Genomic DNA, 23,324 nt, shown 5'->3' with positions numbered 1-23,324 from the left:
CCTCTAAACTTCTTAGCTACACTGTCTGATAACCTCTAAACTTCTTATATGGAAAGTGAGTGCAGTAACAAATATTTTAGAGAAATCACAGAGGCAGCTTATGTACTCTGCACATGTGATACATAATTATAGTTTATTTTGGTAAAGAAGAATTAAAAGATAAACAAATACGTTAGAACTCGCTAGCAACTGTACCGGTATGCATAATCATGTAAGATTTTTTTAAAAAATCACGAAACAACCTAGCCTTTTTATTCTATGACCACGTGATTTTTCACTGTGCTTTGTCAAAAACCACTACGATTTTAGCTAAAGTAACCATCATGAATATGAAGGTTGCAAGATTTCAGTAAATTTCCCAAAGTTTCTGATGTTTAAATGATAAGCAAAATACAATAACATCAATGAAAATTTTCAAGTTGTTATTATTAAACACTTGCATTAAGATTATGTCAGTTAGTGTGTTCCACAATAGATAAATAACCAATGGTGAGGTGACGTAGGACTACGACTACTCATGCCGTAAAACAAACAAACAAAAACAGTAGATTAGAAAAAAAGACCAGCAATAATTAATTAGATTCACAAACTCATTTATAGTGGAGAAAGAAACAAACGTTTTTTTTTATCTTGAAACTTTTACGCTTAGACATTTAAAGAAAGTAACCTGTTTTTCATTTTGTTCCATAAACTGCCGAGGAACATAATAGCACTGGATTTCATTATAACAGAATCTGTCTCTATAACTAATAAAAAAAAAGTTTCTGTAGTCAGAATTCTGTTCATGTTATTATGTATAAGTTACAGAAACCTTGACCGTTCTATCAGAGTGAAGTTTAGCGTTATAAACCTTCAAGTTTACCGCAGGAGGGGTGGGGTTATCTTATAAGACTAGACCTGTACCAACATGAACTGAAACTATTATGGTATATTAAGCCATCACAATAAAGTTGATAATAATTTTAATATATCTTTCTTTACTAACCCTATATGAGTTTCTGGTATGAAGACCATAACAGAATCCAGACTGTATACCTTGTGTGCTGTATGCAGCTGTCTGGCAAGCCCCCCTGCTGAGCTCAAGTATTGAACGAAAGGCCTCACTGGTAAAGGTCGAGATACTATTATGTTGTTCTTACATAAAATATTATTTTCAGTCTTCTTGTGACTTAATGATACACAAACAACAGAGGAGCTGTAAGTGTTTAGCGAATTAGTTTAGAGCACAAATTGGTAACACAATTTTAGGGTTAAGTAATGGTAGATATGCAGAAATCCGATGTATTTCTTTCTTTATGATTTTTTATTCCATTTCTGTAAATTTCAACAGACTGAATCTTTTTTGTCTAGTTATAGCACCCTGTTATAAGTATCCAGGAAAGTTTACATTTTTACGAAATATCATAACTTGTCGTCTGTATTATCAACAGTTTTGACAATATGATAAACTTTATTAGAAACAATATTTTATAAACAACAATTAAATCTCATCCGGTTCAAATATATCTAAAGCATGTTAAGCTTATCAAAATACGACAGGCAACATCGTTATACAACTGTTGTAACGAGGATGCACATTTCATATAATATGTGAAATGCGTGTGGTATATTTGGAACTGCGCATAATATATTAACTAGTTTGTTATTCAATTTTACTATTGGTGCTGCCATCTTGTAGTGGAAATTTAAAGAAATTTGTGAAATTGTCTTTTGTTTCACTGAAAAGCTACACGACTATTTTCGTTGTGTCTGCTGCAGATATCGAATCCTGATTTTTAGCGTTATAACTCCTCAAGCTTATCGTTAAGCTATAGGGGATACATTCACTGAAGAAGTACATTTCATATGATAAACCACATCTATCTATATATATATATATTTATGGATTCGTGGCATTATGATTACAAAATATCAATGTTTTTAATTAGCCAAAACACGCTGAATATCTAGAGCATTTGTTACTTTTCAGATAACTCAACGATGTGTGTTTTCTTATAGCAAAGCTACAGCGGGCTATCTGCTGTGTCCACCGTGAAGAATCGAACCCCTGATTTTAGCGATGTAAGTCTGAAGACTTACCGCTGTCCCACTCGTCTATAAAAGCTCAAAAAAATTATCCTGGTTTTGCGAAAAAATAGGTTTTAGAAAGATTGTTAATCACCGTCTAACGTTTTTATTCTAAGGTCAATTTTTATGTTTGAAAGAAAGGTATATATGTATATATATAATCTCTCAATCTTTTTTAAATAACAAGCATGGAATAATTTATTGTAATATATAACACCAAAATTCCAGTGTTCTATATTAGTGAGTATGTAAACTTGTCTTTAATAATGTTAAAAATAATCAAGTAATAAAACCTATGTTTCGCTGGACCTATTTAGCGCCATTAATAGAACAAAGTAGCTTTTCAAAAACGTCTCTATTGAACTTAAGATATTTGGTAATGGTAATTTGGAATATACTTAGCGAACTTGTATAATAAACTTAAGTAGAAAATCTCTACGGAATACATTGGTTATAGTGTGGAAGAAAGGTCGATGTATATCAAACCTTCATTTGCTTGCGTGTGTTCTTATTATTAAACAAAATACGTCTTCTGTAAACTGCATGTTTCCTTGTTTAAAAGGTGACTTAGGTTGTGTAATAATTCATTTTGGATAATGTAACGAGTTTCATCCATATGCAATAACTTTGAAATGACATTTCTTATTTCGAAAAATGAGGGAAGTAACTTGTTACAATAACCAAAATGAAGCATGCCTACGGTTACTTTCGAAATGGGACCGAACTATTCTTATCTTTTTAAACAAATCTAAACACTGTACATCATATTAAGAACAGCACGTTTATGTCTGTTTTAGATTAAGAAAGATAAGCAGTCGAAAAGTGGTAAAATTATTTTTCTTTTCCTTGCTGAAAAGGCAAAACATATAGTAAATAAAAGGAGCTCCACCACAAAAGGAAATTCCACTGGTATACATTAATATGGACTAGGGATTTATGCCAACAGTTCCACATAAAGTAATATTTCTATGAATATTTTTGTGATAATTTTAATTATGAATTGCTCTCCACAGCCATTTGGTTAAAGTTGATGACTTAAGGGTCTAGGGTTTATTACGTATTAGAATTTCTAATGGTCTGAAACCGAGCTAAATGATACTTCAAATTTAATAGTTAAATTGTACTTTGGATATAGAAGTTAAGTAAAAGCCGATATATAATCAGTTTAAATTATTTTCCAACAAAATTGATACACACAGTTTTCTTTTATACAAATATATTTTAATATACAAACAATAGTACAATTTACAATAACAGTTATTACAAACAACGATTTATATATAATAGTTTTATAAACTTACAAGCAATATAAAGTCTTCTTTCTAGTCTGGAACTTCCTTGATATCTTATCGAGGGTTCGCGATGAGCGAGTTAATTTAGAGTTGACGTAGGTATAATTTATTTAACAGGGAGCTAGCTAGATTTGTCCTTCGTTATTCAACAGTCACACATGCCGAGGTTTCCACCGTTGAAGTTAGGTAATGTTTTCGTAAAAGTACTAATGTCCGATGAGAATTCACTCAAGTTAAATGATTTGTAATGTTCGAACTTTGTAAATGCTCCTGGTAAAATATCTGAAGTTTTCCGATTGATAAGCGTTATAACAATCACAGTTATAGCTTCCGAAACTTATAGCAAACCAATAATAGATACTCCTGTTTTGGCGCCTCGCGATGGTTATGTTTATAGGCGTGTGGAGAGTTTCTATAAAATTCAGATTACGTAACAATACAAAGCTACATTAAGCGTTTACATACATACATATATTGTTGATTCTTGCACTCGAGAATCTTCTACAACTTTAGAGAATAGGCGGAAGTTTCGCAATACATATTTAACTGTATAAGTTGTGTACACTTCTAAATATAAATTTAATTCAAGCAAACATCGATATTAAAATAAATATATAATAATAAATCCGTCATAGGGTTCAATACAACATACACGTTTACAGTTTCACCTGTCGGGTGGAGTTAGCAACTGACAGTTTTTAATTAATTCGAAAGTAATGTATCATGTTAAAATAAATTACATTTGTTACGAATTAGGAAAAATAAGCTTTCAAAGAGAGGTAAAAATTCTGTTGTTTTATCGTTTATCTTCTCGCTCTTCTCATTATCAACGTCAGAATCTTTAGTTGAACTAATGCTGTGTGTTTGTGTTTTAATAAACATTCTCTAGAAAATAGTTTTACTAAACAAACAACATATGTAATAAACAATCTGATCATTTTGTATAAAATCATTTAACATTTTTAAACGTAGAAAAACTTTATTGAAGATTGCTTAATAGGACTCATAAATGCACAAAAAGTATTAACTTCCATGCACAAAATATCCAGAGACACGGTAGTGAGACCAGCCAAGTTATTAGAAGAAAGGCAAGTGTAACATTTACTGTTACTGTATATACAGGGACAAACTTTTAGACAAACCTGGGGTATTGCCACAACTCTTCCTTATGCTGGAAAGTCACTATTCTTATGTGTCTAAACATATCTATACACTTTTAAGTTATTTTGAAAGCAAGAACCTCATATCTACTTCAGATTAAGATATATGAGATTTCAACAAGTGTTACAATTATTGTTCTACATTTAGTTCTACTTCTTGTTGTAGAAGAAAATCATAATGTAAACAAAGTGTAGATGTCATAAACACATATCACACAGGCAGATATTGATCTCAACTAGGGAACCTAGCCAATGTGAAATCTGTAACATATATAATCATTAAAAGAAAATGACTTTAGCCTTCAGGAATGGACGAAAAACTAAAGTCAAAGGGTGTTCTGGTAGGCAAAGACTAAGTATTCATGTTACACTGTCATTTGACAGTAAGGGCTGAAATTTCACTTTAGCTTTGATTTTTATTTTAGCCCCTTTAAAATCATGTAACGTAAAAGCTGTATCAATAGAAAGAATAATTTTTAAATTATTGTGGATGTATATTTATATATATATATATATAAAGACTAAGAAACTTTCATTAAATTCAAGTTTTGCGTTTCTAAAAATTGTGATCAAAACAAAAAGCACATAATAAAGTAGGTAAGTTAAACAGGATAAAATGGGAAATGGTCGTCCCCTTTCTAAATGCAACTGAAAAAAAGCATCAAAATGAATATAAATAAGCATGACAGCGTTTAAAAGTTTTCAAGCAATCTCGAAAATTTTGTTTTTCTTCACAACCTCTTGTCACAGTGTAAACAAATATTATTTCATAAAGGCTGTCGATAACAATGTATATTTCACTTGAGTGACTTAAGATTATGGCAATAGAAACTTATCCTTCTTTTTGCAAATACACATACGTATTTAGAAATTGATGATGGCGAATTAGAAGTTATGACTTGTAAGTTTCAACCTAAAGAACGTCAGCTTAAAGATACTTGGGGCAACGTGTTTCCGAGCGTTGGACTCGTAGTCGGATGGTGGCGAGTTCAAGGTTGGCTGGCCTGCGTCATGGGGCTGTGTTCTTGAACAAGACACCCTATTTGTTCCAGTTTAGCCTGCTGAGGGCTAATCTGTGATGGACTCACATTCCGTCCAGTAGTAATGGGTCACCATTTTCATCTTCTTGTACGATTGGAACCATAATTCGGAAGCACTGACCTTATGTGCCTCACAAAGACACATCAAGGATTTGTTTATTATTTGTTTGAACTACTAGCCAGAACGTAGACAACCAGCTAGCAACACCCACCACAATGAGCTTTGTCTGGCTCTTTGAACAGAATAAAGAGAGTAGCTGCAATTTTCATAATGTGTCCACTTTATGTCTCGATATCGTTCATCCGAAGCCCGATATGTTTACTAATAGGTCACGTCCAACCTTACAAGTTATGTGTAGTGACTGAAATGTATTTTTAAATCACACTAAACCTAATGGTGTACTTTTTAGAGAAAATTTCTCAATTTCCCGTGAACCATATTTATTTGACGCAAAGCTGTTGCTATTATCTTAATGCAAAGCTATATAATGAGCTATCTTAGATATATTGCTATGTCCACGAGAGTATTCAGAATATAAAGTTCTCATTTCCTTAACAGTAAACCGGTCGTGTCAGATTACAACTAACAAATACACACCAACAATAATCGTTATGTATTATGCATTTCCTCAGTCAACCGACAAAATGTGTTTTCCAAGAAGACCATTCTTAAGACGGCCGGAAATGATACAAGTCACAGAGTGCTAGGTCTGACCTATATGTGGAATGAAGGACTCTCCATCAGAAGTTCTTAGTTACATTCCTTACATAACGAGATATATCAGCGCTAGTATTATCATGAGTTTTCAGCAACGGAAGGACGCTGAACATTATTAACACTATCATTCATTAGCTGAAATTTACAGGTATCTAGCTTATGGGACCCATTTCCTTTTAATTAAGTATTATATCAGGTATTTGTTTCTTTCAAATGTTTCATTACTTCTCTTGGTTTGAGCTGTTTTCACACTTAGTAGATATTTTTTGTTGTTGTTGTTGTTGTTTTTATAGGAGCTTTTTATATTAAGAAAACAACTTAAGTATGAAACATTATCCATACCAGGACCGGTTGAATGCTGTAGTTTCAGGCTATATTAGTTTACATCAGTTGGGCTAGATTGATGATAGGGAACTTTGTCCAACTGAGCTGCAACATGATGAAACTTCTGTTTATATACATATATTTGTGTTCTTTCGTAGGGAAAGAATTTTAGAGGTTATTAGACAGTGTAGCTAAGAATTTTAGAGGTTATCAGACAGTGTAGCTAAGAATTTTAGAGATTATCAGACACTGTAGCTAAGAAGTTTAGAGGTTATCAGACAGTGTAGCTAAGAAGTTTAGAGGTTATCAGACAGTGTAGCTGAGAAGTTTAGCGATTATCAGACAGTGTAGCAAATCACACTAACTATGGAAAGTGAGTGCAGTAACAAATATTTTAGATAAATCACACTAAGTATGGAAAGTGAGTGCAGTAACAAATATTTTAGATAAATCACACTAACTGATTATATATTTTGCATTTGGACTGCTGACACCCAGTCTCTCAGTGACTGTCATATGCAAAATCTTTCACCAATGAGCAAAATTCATACTTGAATATTCTCCTATACAAACATGTTTTTTTACTGTCACTGCATTCTTAAAATATGACTATTACATACTGACTTGTTCAAAAAACCAGAGGCAGGCCACAGTAGTTCCATTACCAAAACTGTCATCCAGTCCACATCAAATCCAAAGTTACTTATAGAGAAGCCCTTTGCATGAAAAAGATCTACACTAACAGTGATGGTTGCAAAACACATATACACTAAAATGAAAATATAACCATGAAAGAAAGAGGTTAAAAAGTTTTTGGAATAGCAAAACTAATTGAAAAAGCTGACAAAATGTATTTTTTGTTACCTTCAATCAGTCTGGCTCAAGCAATCTAACAAAGTATATCTGGGTATCACAAATTATCCAAAACATTAAAAATATGCTTTAACATTCCTTTAAAAACATTTCCGTCCTCTCAGCTCTGTAAATGTCTAAATATCTGCTGTTTCCTTAAGAAAAACAAAAGTCTTGAAAATATATTTGTTCACGCGAAAGTCAATTATACACGCCACAGAATGGCTGCTCCTCTTGTCACAAAGTTCAATACCAGACTTGTAAGTTTGTAAAACTATCAGTACGTGTTCTGGCCAACAAGAAATAAACCACTATAGTATAAAAAAAATAATATCTTGTCATCTTAAAAACTCGATATATCTTATAAAGCACAAAACATACAATCACCAGTGTATTGGGCAAACCCAGACTATCCTTAAAGAACAGTTTAATAACCAAAAATTTTCTATCAAGACTAAAAAATACCTTCCTGTTACCCTACAATTTAAGCAGCTCGACCATTACATCAATGACATGGTTCTCATTTGTTTTAAATGCTTTACTAATATTTCACTCTCTTGCAGTTCCTACATCATTAAGTGCATTTTTGATAAATTTCCCAATTGTTCTTGACATTAGCTCTTGTACGATTCTAACAAGGTGTTTCAAATCCACTTTTTATTTTTGTTTCCCATCACTTACACATACACACCCATTGCTATTTCACATTTAAGGTCTTATTCTTAGAAACACGTGGTGTGTCACTTCCGGTACAATGACTACATAACTGATCAACGTGCTTGCAATGGTCATTTGTCATTTACCCATATGAAGGAAAATCTGTTTTCCGTTCAGGTTATTGGAATTCTTTTCTGATAACAGATAAAGAAATATTTTCTCCAAGATTTAGAAATGTACCTCCTGACGTTATGTGCAAATAATATGTTGTTCTGATTTTTTTGCTGAATTGATAATATTATACAGACTGCTTTTCTTTTTTTATGTTAATTAAAAAACTTGTCTTTCAGATGAGTGTGTCCTATGCTACATAAAATATAATTATTTATAACACTAAACAACAGGTGTATGCCTTTTATTAACTATGCTATCGTTGTCGGTATCAATTTTGAATTTAATATGAAATAAAGTTCAAGTTGGTTTTGGGTTCAATTTTGTACTGGTAAGCGTGTCTGATTGTGAATCGGAGGCTCCAGGGTTCCAGTTGCTTCATACTTTCAGCTGAATCTTTGAGTGTCTGACAAAGGTAAGTTTACGAGCTTTTCAACGCTAAAAATTGGAGTTCGATCCCATCGAAGGATAAAGTTTTCAAAAAAGGTTTAGTATAAAGTGTCAATGAAGTCGGAAATACGCAGTATTAGTATTTTGCTTCATGTAATTGAATAAAACTTTTTCACAAATGTTTTTAAATATTTTATAAATATTAGCTGCAAATGTTTTTTTTTTTTACAAGTACTTTTAAAATCATGATAGTGGTAAAATAAGTGAAATTTAATTTATCTGTTGAAATTCATTAGAGATAAAATTCATTACACAAAATATACGCAATACCCCTTTACAATTGACGTCTAATATGACAATATTTTGAACGTAATGCTTAATTGAACAATTTATTTATCCTTTTGGTATATTTTTCAACATTTCTGTAAGTTTTTAAATTATGAAATCTTGAATATTTCAACTGCTCTTATTTTGAATTGCTCCCTATAGCTACCACTCCATTCCGTTCCATTAAAGCTGCAACTGTTTAACTGTTTGTTTCATCATAAAGCTACACAGTAGGCTATCTGCGCTTTTCCACCACTGGGAATCGAACCCCGGATTTTAGCTCTGTAAGTCTTTAAACTTACCGTTGACCCACCGGGTGACTTAACGCTGCAACCCTGTGATTGTTAAAACTAATGAACTGTGCACAAAAGTACATCTACATTCCCATACATGTATTCACAATTTATATATACATACTTGCAAAAACAACAAAAATTTGTAGTGACTATATTTTCCAAATTTGTATGAATTAATCATATTTTTATGTAAAAAAATTGACGTCTTTTGTATCCGACTGAAATTTAAATTACAGGTTTTATGAAGAAAAATTGTATTTCCGTGACTCCTATTAAAACGCAGCAAAGCTGCATGCTTCTCTATCATTTTAATTTCTTGGATATATGTAAACGACTAAATTTCATATCTGTTTTTTAGTTTCACTTAAAACCGAAATGGTGAACATTCAAAATATTCAAAAGTTTAAAAAACACATTATTATGTTTCTACTTTGCTTGCTTCTCCGTTTAGCATAATTACATACTTCTGAAAAATCCAAATAAATTCGATACTACGAGCTTGTGTTTCAATGTGCTCATTCCGTTCAGTAGCTCGAAATTGGAAGCGGGAGCAGATGGCCTCAGTAGCTTTGTTGTAAATACAAATTACAAATTCAGAAGGTGAAAATACTAATTTTAAATATAACTATGCCTTCGTTCTTTCTCATCAGTTATACTTTAACCTTGCCCATAGAATTTTCAAAATTCTTTACTACAAACTTTCTATATTATTATAGTCATGCAAAATAAATGCAATATTAAATTATTTTTTAATAAAATATTTCTGTGAAAGTCATAGAGTTGCGTTTTCCAAAGTTCTTCTATTTTTTTTATTATGTTAGCATTAAGGTTGAAACTACAATTGTACATTTACCTTTAATCTATGTATTCTATTTCCATGATATTATGTTCTATAAATGCAATGTTACTTAAGTAACAAATAGCGTGAATAAATTTGTAGCAACTTTTTATCTAAAGTGTTTTCATAGCAGTTCAGGAAAAACCATGGCCATTATTCCCTTATGTGACAAATTTATAATTATATATATTTATTTTAATTTCAACATTTGTTTAGATTAAGCTTATATTTAAAAACATGCATAACTTATAGTGCTAAATATGTATTGCGAAACTCCCGCCTTTTCCACAAAGTTATAGAAGATTCTCGAGAGTAAGAAGCAACAATATATGTGTGTACGTAACCGCTTGTGTTAGCATCAGTATTGTTAGGTAAAACTGAAAATTCGAGAAAGCTCCCACACGCCTATAGATATAACCAACGCGACGCGCCAAAAATAAGAGTATCTATTGTTAGTTTGCTATAGTCAGTGTGCTATAAACTTCGGAAGCTATAACTGTGATTTTTATAACGCTTATCCATCGGAAAACTTCAGATATTTGACCAGGAATCTTTACAAAGTTCGAACATTACAAATCATTTAAGTTCAGTGGATTCTCATCCGACATCAGTACTTTTACGAAAACATTACCTAACTTCAACGGTGGAAAACTCGGCGTGTGTGACTGTTGAATAACGAAGGACAAAGCTAGCTAGCTCCCTGTTAAGTGAATTATTCCTACGTCAACTCGTAATTAAATCGCTCATCGTGAACCCTCGATATCGAAGAAGTTCCAGACTAGAAAGAAGACTTTATATTGCTTATAAGTTTGTGAAAATTTTGTATATAAATCATAGTTATAACTATGTAATAACTGTTATTTTAAATTGTATTATTGTTTGTATATTAAAATATATTTGTATAAAAGAAAACTGTGTGTATCAATTTTGTTGGCAAATATCATAAACTGACTATATATATCGGCTTTTACTTAACTGCTAAATCCAAAGTACAATTAAATAACTAAATTTAAATTATCAGTTAACTCGGTTTCAGACCATTTGAAATTCTAATACGTAACACATGCTCGTTTACAAGGTACACAGGCTTATTCTATAATTTTATGAGGTGTATTATTACATGTTATATTTTAATATTGGTTAAATTTCTATTTCCAAAACATAGTAATTTAATAAGAAATATTATCATTTGACTTTTTTTTCTGATAAAGCTAAAATTACAGCTGAAACGCTTTAAATACTGCATAAAAATATCGTCATTAGCCGTTATTTAGACAGTTCCAATCTACATAAAACACAGAATAAACTTATATGCTAATAAGAAAGAAAACTATAACTAAATTTAATAAACCACAAATTAATACACAAACTATGGCATGTGTCTAGCTAAACTTTTCTCCTTTAAATCTTTATATAAATGATATACAATTTATTCTTTTCATGACGGCATGTACCTGTTTACTGCTATCATTACAACAGCTATGTCGGTTGCTGGATTTTCTTATCGCATCACAGTCACCTGACAGATGTTTCTTTACATTCTGATTAATAACTAATTTTAGAAATTATATTTATATTGTAACACGTGCTATGTTTATCATGCACTATATGATACCAAATGATAAGCTGATGAACAATTACTGACCGAAAATACTGCCCAGTTGTTTAATGCAATGCTTGCTTGTGATGTAAGTGGTGTCGCTTTATTTTGCTGTTTCGCTCAACTGAGAAGAATATAAAGAGAAGATTATTCAGTTTACAGTAAGTATTAAATAACATAACATTCGCTTTACGATTTCTCAACTGAAATATTAGTTGCAGTCTCATTTTTTGTTGGTGTACTTTTAATATCTATGGATGTTGATGTACTGCATGAAATCCTCTTATCATAAATAGAGATGTTAAGTTATGTATGCGGAATGGTTTGTGTACTCTTAATACGTATGGATGTTAATGTACTGAGCAAAATCCTTTTATCATAATACAGAGTTGTTAATTTATGTCTACAGAATGATTGATGTACTCTTAATATGTATGGGTGTTGATATACTGCATGAAATCATTTTATAATGCAATATGGCTGGTAATTTATGTACGCGAAACGGTTTCTTGTCTTTTCAATCTCTCGTAGAACTAGAAATCTTCTGCTTTACAATCAAAAAGGCTCTTACAACAAGTCGGATTAGCTTTAGCTGTAATTAATGTGAAAAAAAAACACGGTTAAATCTTATTTGTGCAGAACATTAAATGAAATTATACCTGTCCGGCTTCCATAGACATACATAAAATTGTGATTTATTTAAAGAAAATAACTGTATAAGTAGAGTTTCATAATGTTCCGAGCCATTTATAAATTTGAAAAATAATTGTTGGTTTAACTTTAACTGTACCTACAAATCTTAGTGTAGCATTCTCTGAGAGTTTCAAATATTTCATCTTATTGACTCTTTTGGTGCACTTCAGCAATGGTTGCGCCACGGCTGCCCAGAAGAAGAGAACAGGAGAATGACACACAGAACATCTCTTCCATTGCATCTGAATCAACCCCACTGCTGGCCACACAACCACAAAAAGGCTGGTTGGAAAGATTCAAGCGACTACCTGGACCGGGAATTATTTGTGCAGCACTGTCGGGTCTCTTTTTCTCTATTGGGTCATTAACTGTAAAACTTATACCTTCCATGAACCCCTTGGAAATAGTTTTCTTTGGAGCTATAATACAAACTGTTATATTTATTAGTATCAATATACAATCCCGTCGGTCTATTTTGGGGGCATCTGGTGAGCGTTTCTTTCTTCTGATGCGAGGTATCAGTGGTGTAGTTTGTGCTAACCTCGTCTACTATTCCTATCGACTGATTCCTTTGGCTGATGCCACAACCATTGTATTCAGTGCACCGATTTTTGTTGCTATCTTTGCATGCATGTTATTGAAAGAAACGTGTAATTTGTTTTTTATTATAACTGTGATCACTACTATATCCGGCGTAATATTTATATCTAAGCCGCCATTCCTCTTTGACAGTGACCAAGAAAACGTGTCCAGCAGTAATAGAATCATTGGTATTAGCCTTGCTTTCGGAGGATGCTTGTCTTTTGCTTTGGTATATCTCTTCATGCGAAAACTTCAGCGGAGTCATTATTCTTCTATTACACTTGTTTTTTCTGTATTAGTAGTTATTGTTAACCCCATCTTATTAACACTTAGCGACAGTTGGTCAATTCCCGGATGTGAAAGAGACGGCTGGCTACTTGTTTTGTTAGGTTTTGCAGTTGTAGGTGCACAAATTTCTCAAATATTTGCCCTAAAAACGGAGAATGAAGGGCCAGTCTCTGTTGCCAGAAGTTCTGAAGTGTTTATGGCATTTATATTTCAAGCATCAATACTAGAGGAAAAAGTAGAGTGGACTAGTACAGTTGGAGGAATTCTTGTGTGCTCTGGTATCGGGCTTTTTGGATGGAGACAATGGAAAAAAGATAAATTATATCATAGAAGAAATATGTAACTTACTATAAAATAAAATTAAAACTTTCGTTATTTAAAAGAAATATTTTACACTTCAAAATTCTCGCCAGTTCTCTACTTCATGTTTACAACGTACTTTATTTTGTGGTACAACTGGCAATTACTTTTGAACCCATATAGACGAACACACATATACGATAGCAAGATTAAACAGATTAATTTCATAGCTTTACTATAGTTTTACCTCTTAAATAAACATACTGGGCAAGTGGCAAGTTTTTCTTTGTTTACATGCACCAGTCTAAGGCGAAATACTCGCTAAATTTCAGCACTAATTGAATTAAAGACAAATATTTAAAATGATCCTTAACAAGAAACATACATATATATATAAGGACACACATACCATTATTTCTAGCGTTTATGATAGATAATAAGCCTACTATCTTCGAATATTGTCTCTTGCGTAAGAGTGAAATACATTTGGGATTAGCATTTCTAAGTGAGGATTTCGAGATTATTACAAGTACATGATTGAAAAAATATATTAATTTACTCAAATAAGCTTACCTTTGTTAATGCGTTTAATCTTGTGATGTACATGAAATTTAATATAGCTCAATTTGTTTTTGTTATATCTCTGAAAAATCATGATTTTCATGTTAATGGTGTGTGAATTGATATTTATTTTAGTTACACTTTTTTTAATTTTTAAAGTATATCAATAATTATATCTTTATTTCAATATTTATGCTTGATGTTTTATATACACATGCGTGTATGCTTATGACGGTAGATGTGTGTGTGTATATTTCAGTATTATATAAATAAGAGACACGAAGTAGTTAATGGTTATTTCAAAAGAATAAATAAATACCTCCATCAACATTTACGTGTATATAGATATAATTATACAACATAAACGTTTTGACTCTGGTATACATTTTAATTTATAATATGACAATTTTTTCATTTTTATATTTGTATCTCAAAATATTATGATGAATTAAGAGAACTGTATTTTTCATGCTTTCCATTTTAGGAATATGATAATTTAGAAATGAGACTCGAATATACAACAGTTTTTATCACAAAATTCGATTATCAGTTAAACAAGGTTTAATTTGAGAATTTTGTGTTTTATGTTATTATAGCCAGACTTTGATCCAATCAATAGTTAATTTATTTTTTAAGTATTTTATTTAATTTTTTGGTTTACTATTAATTATTTTGCGGATTTAATCTGGGGAGTAGTCGAATGACGTTACGAAAGTGCTGTTTATTTTTTGTATTTTAAATTCGAAGTAAATAAGAAAATTCGAAATCGTGTTTTTCTTACATATTTATTTATTATTACTTGGACTGTTTTTTTTTAATTTTTGATATAAGTAATTGATCAAGTAACACGATAATTACGTCAATTTTAGAAATCTATGTGAACGAGAGCGTAATCCAACGGCATCTTCTTAACGTACTTGAAAATCTAGTAAAATATTACTCAATTTTTGTCTGTCCTGAAAATGCGCGCGCACTTCATTTCAACAGATGTATAGAAAAGACGGATGTAAGTTTACTTTAGTACACATTTTGTACAACAGCATATTAAAAGCTTATCAAATTTTTAAATAGGTCTAACGTTGGGTCGTATAATAACATTATAAGTTTATTTACTGGTAGTATTAAGTACGTTAAAATTTAACCCTAACCAAACAAAAGCAAAAAACGTACACAAGTTACAGTGTTAATTTATCCCTTTATCGAATATAGGCCCTACTTAATAAAGGCTTAACTAATGCTAGGCCTACGACAAGTGGACTCACAGATTTATGTGACTGTGATTAAAATTATTTTGTATTATTCTACAAGTCCTGTATTTAAAGAAATACTGTTGTAATAAAGACACTAATGTGACCGAAAGTATTTTGCGGTTCTCTACTGGTTTAAAATCATTTTTGTAGAACAAAATGGTTGCATATAAAGGACACATAAATATAATTATGTTATAAAGTACAATTAAAAGGTTAATAATAATAATATTAGATAAAGTTTATACTAAACAGTCGAAATGTTACAGTAAAAAATCATACAATAATACTATCAGTCTTTGTAGGGTAATATAAAAAATTATCGGGGTTATCACATACATAAACAAAAAATAGGGTATAGGTTATCTATATCTATGGCTTTATTGCAACATGTGTTTACACTCTTTTGTCAAACTCAAACTTTTGTTTGGTGTATTCTTTAACTAAGAATAATACATTATCTCACTCAGGGGTGAAATTCTGCCGGTACTCACCGGTACTGAGTACCGGAACTTATTTGAGTTGCTTTTTCGTTTTTTATGTTTATATTTATACATTTTTTTCCTTTTCAAAAACAGGTCCACTTCCCCCAGCTGAGTACCTTTACTTTTTTTTTAGAATATTGCCCCCGATCTCACTGGATTTATCGAAATAAGCTCATAAAGCAGTACTATGTCATCACTTATCGAAATAAGCTCATAAAGCAGTACTATGTCATCACTTATCGAAATACGCTCATAAAGCAGCACTATGTAATCATTTCTCGAAATAAGCTCATTAAGCAGCACTATGCCATCATTTCTCGAAATAAGCTCATAAACAGCACCATGTCATCATTTCTCGAAGGATAGCTTAAGATATTACAGTTGCTATCATGCTAAAGAAAACTTGATATCCTTTCTGTTGGTAAAAGAGTAGCTCAAGATGTGGCGGTGGGTAGTGTTGACTAGCTGCCTTCCCTCTAATCTATCACTACAAAATTAGAGATGACTAGCGCAGATGGCCCCCCCCAGTAGTTGTGCCCGAAAGTCAAAATAAACCGAACTAAATTTATATGTGTGTGTGTGTTGTTCAAACTCAAAATTTATGTGATAACATCTAAAACGTGCTCTCGAATTTTAATAGAAAGCGGAGTTTTTAATTCACGTTTTCATATTTTAAGAATTTTCAAATAAGAATTTAGATTTTGCAAAGTTCCTTCAAATCGTTTTGCCTGCAACATCAGACACAAGGTCGAGACAAGAAAACCATAGAAATTAGACATCAAAGTCAACCTTCGAAGTTTGTAGTAGTTGAAATTTTAACAATTATAAAAAACTTATAGTTAATTAAATAAATAATTTGTTTAAAAGAATATTCAAATACAATTTGTTGGCCAAAACTATTCAATCTCCATTGGAACCAAAAATTAAGGCGTTTTTCAGTAGGTCTTGTTAAGAACAAATTAACCTTAAGAAACAATTAAAGAGGATAAAGCTTCGAAAATATAAATTAGTAACTCTGCAGGTTTTTAGGTAAAATGTTTAAAATTTAATTTATTGAATTACATTTAGTGGTAGAAAAGCTTGAATATGTTAGCAAAGTACATTAAAGAAATAAAGTATGGATACTTTCTAAAAATCCCCATCACAAATTTGGCAAGTAAAGGTAGGTTATAATATCCATTTCCACAAAGGAAAAATAAAGAAAAGACTCTCATGGCAGGATAACATGAAACGACTATAAAGATACTCAGAGATAGCAACCTTTGCCCCGGAATGTTTTTGACTTTTGCAATAATCAAGCTAAAATATATAACGAATAATTCCTCATTCTCAAAGATGTAGATCTAGATGCCAAGACCTTCGTTCTATCTCAGTTTGTTGTCGAGTTTTGATCGTTTGCTACTATTATAGCAAAAGTGATTAACATTGATGTTTGAGCAACATTTACCAAGAATTAATCACTTTGTACTCGTGGGACAATCATCCTGTGTATCAAAGTTGTTAAATATCAAATGAAAACTTTTGGGTGACCTTGACCTTTGAGTTACTTTCACAAAAGTTATTTAGTTGGTCCTTGGGGACAAATCAGCTTATCTACCAAATTTGATCAAAATCAGATAAAAACTTGTTTTGTTATGTGGTTGTTTTTGAATGTGACCTTGACCTATGACCTACATTTACCAGAGGTTAAGAAAGTGGTCTTTTGAGGAAATTTGATTTTTGTTGCAAAGTTGACAAAACTTAGATGAAAACTTTTCGGTTTATATGGTTCATAGACAGAGAGAGAAGTGGAAAACAATACCCCCGCTGTCGGCTAGGAATAATAAAGTTTATTGAAAATGATATAAACTAAACAAGGTATCGTAGAAATGGACAAAAAAAAACATGTTTACAGTTAGTTAAATATATCTAATCAACTTAATAATTGAGAATAATGTTTATAAGCTAAAATCTACAACTACTCTGTGATGAAAGTTATCAGTGCACAACGAAATACCAATTAAAAAAAAAGAATAAATTGAAACAACAAATTAATAAATTGTTGAGCGTATAAATAAATAAATATATTTTCTGAATTGCAACATTTTCTAAAAATGTTCCCTTGACACAGAAAACGTTATCCAAAGTTATTTCAGTTTGTTTTGCCTGAGATGTCAGGTATAAGGTTGAGGCAAGAAAGTCATAGAACTGAAAAAATTTAAATCAACCTTCGAAATTAGTAGCATCTGAACTTATAGCTAATAGGATAAAGTTAAGGAATTTTTTTCTAAAAACGTTAAATAAAACTTGTTGGGCAAAACTATTCAGTCTCCATTGAAAGCAAATATTAAGATGTTTTTCTGAGGGTTTTGTTAAAAATTGATCTAAGGAGTTAATCAAGCCGGAGGAAGTTTTAAAAAAAAAGGTAAATTAAAACTCTGTAGCTTCTTAGAGCAAACTGTTTAAAATTTGAGTTGCCGAATTAAATTTAGTAGTAGAAAAGCTAGAATTTGTTAGCTAAGTGCCTTACCGATTAAATTGAAACAATAAAGAAACATATTATTTCAGTGTAGAAATAAACAAATTTGTTTCCTGTATGTTTACAGATTCTAAAAATGTTCACTTGATACATAAAACTTGTGAATGAAGATATGTGAAAAACAACTAAGTTGTATGTAATTCCTGATTTAGATACTACCTCGTGGTCTTTAGTATACTATAATAACCTTAAACTAAATTATGTATGGGTATAAAATACGTAAAATATAGAATGTTTGCATTTTAAGAAAATCTAAAGTAATTTTGTAATTTGTCATTTGTTTGTAATTAAACACAAAGCTACACAATTGGTTATTTGTGCTCTGCCAACTACGGGTACTGAAACCCGGTTTCTAGCGTTGTTAAGTCCACAGGCATACCGCTGTGCCAATGGGGGGGGGGGCTAAAATCAAAAGAAACTTCATGTACAACAACAAAAAAGAAAATTCCTCTTATTTATATAATTTTCTAATTTTAGCCAAGTGAATTCAGTTTGAAGATTTGCATGACATATAAAAGGTCCAAGTAGTAACATTGACAACTGCAGAAATATATTCTCCAAATATTTCTTTATTCACACATGAATCGTTTAGCTTTATTTTCCAATAAGTATATGACAATAACAGCTATAGTAACGAACTCAAACTTGTTGATATTTCAGTTAACTTATGTGCTAAAAAAAGTAATATTGCTATCCCCCTTCTCGGGCAAAAATTCTAAAACAAAATAGCCTAAGTACACAATTCGATAGTTTCCAGTTAACAATACAAAAAACTTACGGTAATCGAGCCAGCCAACTCTTTGTGATGGACGTTTGCTGAACTTTTCCTTGATTGCACTTCTTTAATTCTTGGTTCGAGTGTGTTCTTTACGAATAAAATCTTAACGTGAAGCATTTCACTAAATCGTTAATCATCATGATAAATGAAGAAGAAGTAAACGAAACTAGATGTACAGATAGAGTTGATTCAGCTCCAACATATCTTAAAGGAAGTGCACAGCTGCCAGTATATCTGAGGTAACTTTGGTTGGACATCAGAAACGTACACCACATAGACCCAAAATTGCACATCCTATAAAACAACCGCAGTGCAAACTACCCTGAAGCACCATGTACTTAGCCATTTCCGAGATAGATTAAATAGATGCGGAAGGATAAAAAAATAGAACCTTCAGGTAGTAGGCTTGGTCTTCACTAGTAGTGATTCCCAAAAAGAAGGCAGGTACACTAAGATTCTGTGGACTGGATGAACACCAGGATGGCTTGAAGGTCAAGAAAAGAGAATTTTGCATTTGTAATTTGTGGAAATAATGCGTATATCTTGTTCTGTTAGGTTAAAAAGGTGAATATTTACATATTCAAAAGATTTTCAAAAACATCTTGGCACACAAGTTTTCACAGAGAATGAAGTTTTCATAAATGTAACTGGCTTGAAACTGTGTTGGCCTTATTCATGACCCTGTCATATACTGTCAAGGGTCATCCCCCCATACCCCTTGCCATTTCTAGGCCTTTTTATTGTTGACGTTGCTTGAACATTTCTTGCGATTTACATTAATATTTTCTGTCTACATCAAACATATAGAGATATTAATGTGTCAATCCCTACGTTTTCTGCTTTTCTAAGTGGCTATAACAAGATAACATAGGTGACAATGCTTTCTGGGAAAATTAACCGTGACCAAATCTGATTATCATTCTCGAAAACACTTATTCTCATCAGAATTGTGACTCCGTTTAATTCTGTACGTACATCTGGATGAATATGTCTTGTACAAATTATTTTATTACATTGCAATTTTGAACTTACATTTCATAATACATTTTCCTCTGACCCTCTTTAGAGCGGTTACTACAATTATGTTTAAAAATTCAGTGTATCTAAGAAAACCAACAGGAATCCACCAGTACCGCTGTCTTGTTCTATGTTAATCACAGTAGGCACTGTAACCTTTGTGATAAAGCACGTAGACTGTGGATCAGCTATTTCCTGATGAATAGAATATGGAAATATATAAGCTTTTGATCACTTGGTGAAGTAATTAATCATCATCGATATATACTGGTTACTTCACTCCTTCTCAAAAATAAGCAGTAAGAAGGAGGGTAATATGCTTGAAATAACGCCTAAACAGATAGTTTGAACTTCTTTTGTTCTGAATGATCATTTCGAATTCACGTGTTTCAGTGATACTTACAATTACTACATATGGAGCAATGACGAAAAAAAGCTACATTAGCCCGTAGTCAATGCAGATTCCAGTGGCTTCATGTACTTCCTGTATTTCAACAACGAAACCCGAAACAGAGATATGCTACCAAAAATATTTTGAAGAAGGGGTGATGCGATTGTTAAATGATGAAGTTGGGCAATTACTGGTTTCCTTTTAACATGAAAGTACTAAGCTTTACCTCAAATCTTTACCAATAACATTTTATGAAATTACCCAAATGAATGTCATTTTCTCCTCTCTCAGGCAATTGTGTATACGCCTGAAAGGGTCTTCAACGATCTAAACGTCCATTCCATCATTCAGAGCCCAAACCTTCATTGTGTTATCATTTGTGACATTGTATTGATATATAAAAACGTTTTTTGACGAAAGTTTTCTTATGAATATATATATAGTTTGAATTTAGGTACAAAGTTAAGTTTAATTTTATTGTTTGCTGTTTATATACAGCTGTAATTTTAGTGTTATGCATTGTTAATGAGATTTGTGTATTTTTCTCCTGTGCTGTTTTACGTCGTTACTGAATCACATTTCAATTTTAAGGTTACATTGCAACTTACGGTTTTATTGTTTTAATATTATTACATTCAGAGTGTTTTTTGTAATTTTCTCTTGCAGTAATTTTAGTAATTATGTCTTATTGTTGGTTATGTTAAAAAAGAAAACTCCAAATTCAAAATGATAAGATCTTAAGAACTACATGCTGAAGGTGAATACAAAATCATTGGAAGCACATTGTAAATCATAAACTTTAATTCAGAAAAGTTGGGATATTGTTAATCTGTTTCAAACTATATCATACTGGATAACTAAATCACTTTTCTTAAAAATTGCCATTGGTTTCATTTCCCAGAGTTCAACTACACAAAGTTGATGATTTGAATACGGAGAGAATCGATTAACATCATCCAAAACAGGAAGTTCTTACAGTAGCTTCATTTATGGAAGGCTTGATATTCTGACTGAGAAAGGTGGAAGCATAATAAACACCTTTTATTACTGTTTTTAAAACACTCTGTACCATGTCCAAACTTTCTTGAATAAAACTTCTGCTTCTCAGTGTGCCTCTTGGTTAAGTACTTTATCTCATCTAATAATTTTAAATACGTGGGTTTAAATGTGTAAATGTTTTAGGTTTTGCATGCCTGCAGTGTAGCTATGCACACTATATTATCAAACGTCTTTAGACAGCACATTGCCATCTTATAAGGAGTCCATTTTCAGTAATGTGCATGTATGTTCCATGATGCACTGCTGCATAGAGTCTGGAAAAATTAGCAATTGTTTTAGTCGACTTGTTGGAGTCAATATGCCACAAAAAGGAGCTTAAGAAGTTTCAAAGAGGAAAGGATATTAGATTCAGCAATAGTAGTGTGAGTATCCAACAAATTTTCACCAACCTCCTCATACCTAAATTTATGATAGGTGTAACGTGTTGACGATATGTGCTAGTGGCGAATATTAGTTTGGCTGCCAAAAATTCAGTCACTTCTCAGTCCGTGAGAACTTCGATACATGTAATGAAATGAAAACTAAGTATCTGATATTAAATCAATCATCCATGACTTTAACAAGGGTTTGGAGTTGCAGACCAGTAAAACTATTGTATATTGGGAGCTTCATGCAGCTGAATTACGCAAATGAGCTACAGCCCACAAAGTGCTTATTACAGCCACGAATAGGATGCAACAATGCTTTAGGTATTTTGAGTTAAACTGGAATTAAACCAATGAAGAAAATATCATATGATGAGATAAGTATTTCTAATTTGTCGTATGTTTCAGATGTGCCGGAAAAAATTTGAGAGCAACCTATATAATGATTATACAAGGCTACGCCATCTAAACCATGAAGAGTGGTCGAATAGACAATGAGTTTATTTGAAAGTTCAACAACTATCAACTCCAATACGTAGGTTCAGTCATGTTTTGTTCCTTTTTATTTTGATAAGCCCTTAAGAATCATTTTCAATACACAGAAATGTGGATGTGATCGCACTGTTAGTGACGCATTATACTTATATTTTGCTAAGGCTAATATAGGCATGCAAAATGCTGAATCAACTGATAAGAATTCATATGCATAATGACTGACAACTTTACTACAAATTCTATTTTTATCATAACATGCGCTCTGCCAGTGTCATTACTTATCAGTTGAGGCTACTATAATACTGTTGTCCTGAATTTCTACTTCTAGATTACTTACTGCCTTGATACGTTCACGAGAATATCAATACCAAGAACCAATCTCAAAAGAAGCAAAACCTTTACTCAGCACAAAATGAGAACTCAGGTCACGTTTTAATATTAAAACTAATTTATTTGGCAAATCTATAAGACTTGTAAAGATGAATCTTAATTTTTTTTTACTTCGAAGATAGTGATGCTGTACAGTGATATATATATATATATATCTACGTATATTAGATAAACGAAGTCACATATATTTCTGAATACAGGAACTATTTCCTAAAATTGAAACTTCGTGAATTCTTCATGAAAAACTTTCCTTTTCTAATCAGAAAAAAAACAACAATTTAAAATATAAATCTACGTGGATACTTACCATCAATAGAGAACCACAGCTGGAAGAAATCTCCATCAAAGCATGATACAATAGTCGAAATCCTCCAAACACGCTATTATTAATTTCGATATTTAAGAACGAATTGCTCTTAAAGC

General features: G+C 31.8%; 2 protein-coding genes and 1 long non-coding RNA gene across 3 annotated transcripts in view; 2 read left to right on the top strand and 1 right to left on the bottom strand.

Moving 5' to 3' along the window:
• LOC111084948 overlaps window positions 1–4,495 on the bottom strand; it is a 19,538-nt gene extending 15,043 nt beyond the window's left edge. Inside the window, exon 1 of the long non-coding RNA XR_002609824.1 lies at window positions 4,486–4,495. This is a non-coding gene — a long non-coding RNA (uncharacterized LOC111084948). The remainder of the gene's footprint in view (window positions 1–4,485) is intronic.
• LOC106478127 overlaps window positions 1–21,649 on the top strand; it is an 88,775-nt gene extending 67,126 nt beyond the window's left edge. The window contains exon 2 of the transcript XR_002609823.1: window positions 21,494–21,649. The gene's annotated coding sequence lies outside the window, so the exon portion shown is untranslated. The remainder of the gene's footprint in view (window positions 1–21,493) is intronic.
• LOC106478126 (solute carrier family 35 member G1-like) lies at window positions 11,799–13,638 on the top strand. Its single transcript, XM_013938639.2, has 2 exons — window positions 11,799–11,893; window positions 12,596–13,638. The coding sequence occupies exon 2, from the start codon at window positions 12,598–12,600 to the stop codon at window positions 13,636–13,638; it is 1,041 nt and encodes a 346-aa protein (XP_013794093.1). The 5' UTR covers window positions 11,799–11,893; window positions 12,596–12,597.
• Window positions 21,650–23,324: the final 1,675 nt, after the last annotated feature.

Source organism: Limulus polyphemus, unplaced genomic scaffold (assembly GCF_000517525.1).
Source record: "Limulus polyphemus unplaced genomic scaffold, Limulus_polyphemus-2.1.2 Scaffold182, whole genome shotgun sequence".
NCBI lineage: Eukaryota > Metazoa > Arthropoda > Merostomata > Xiphosura > Limulidae > Limulus > Limulus polyphemus.
This window is presented reverse-complemented; position numbering and strand designations above follow the sequence as displayed.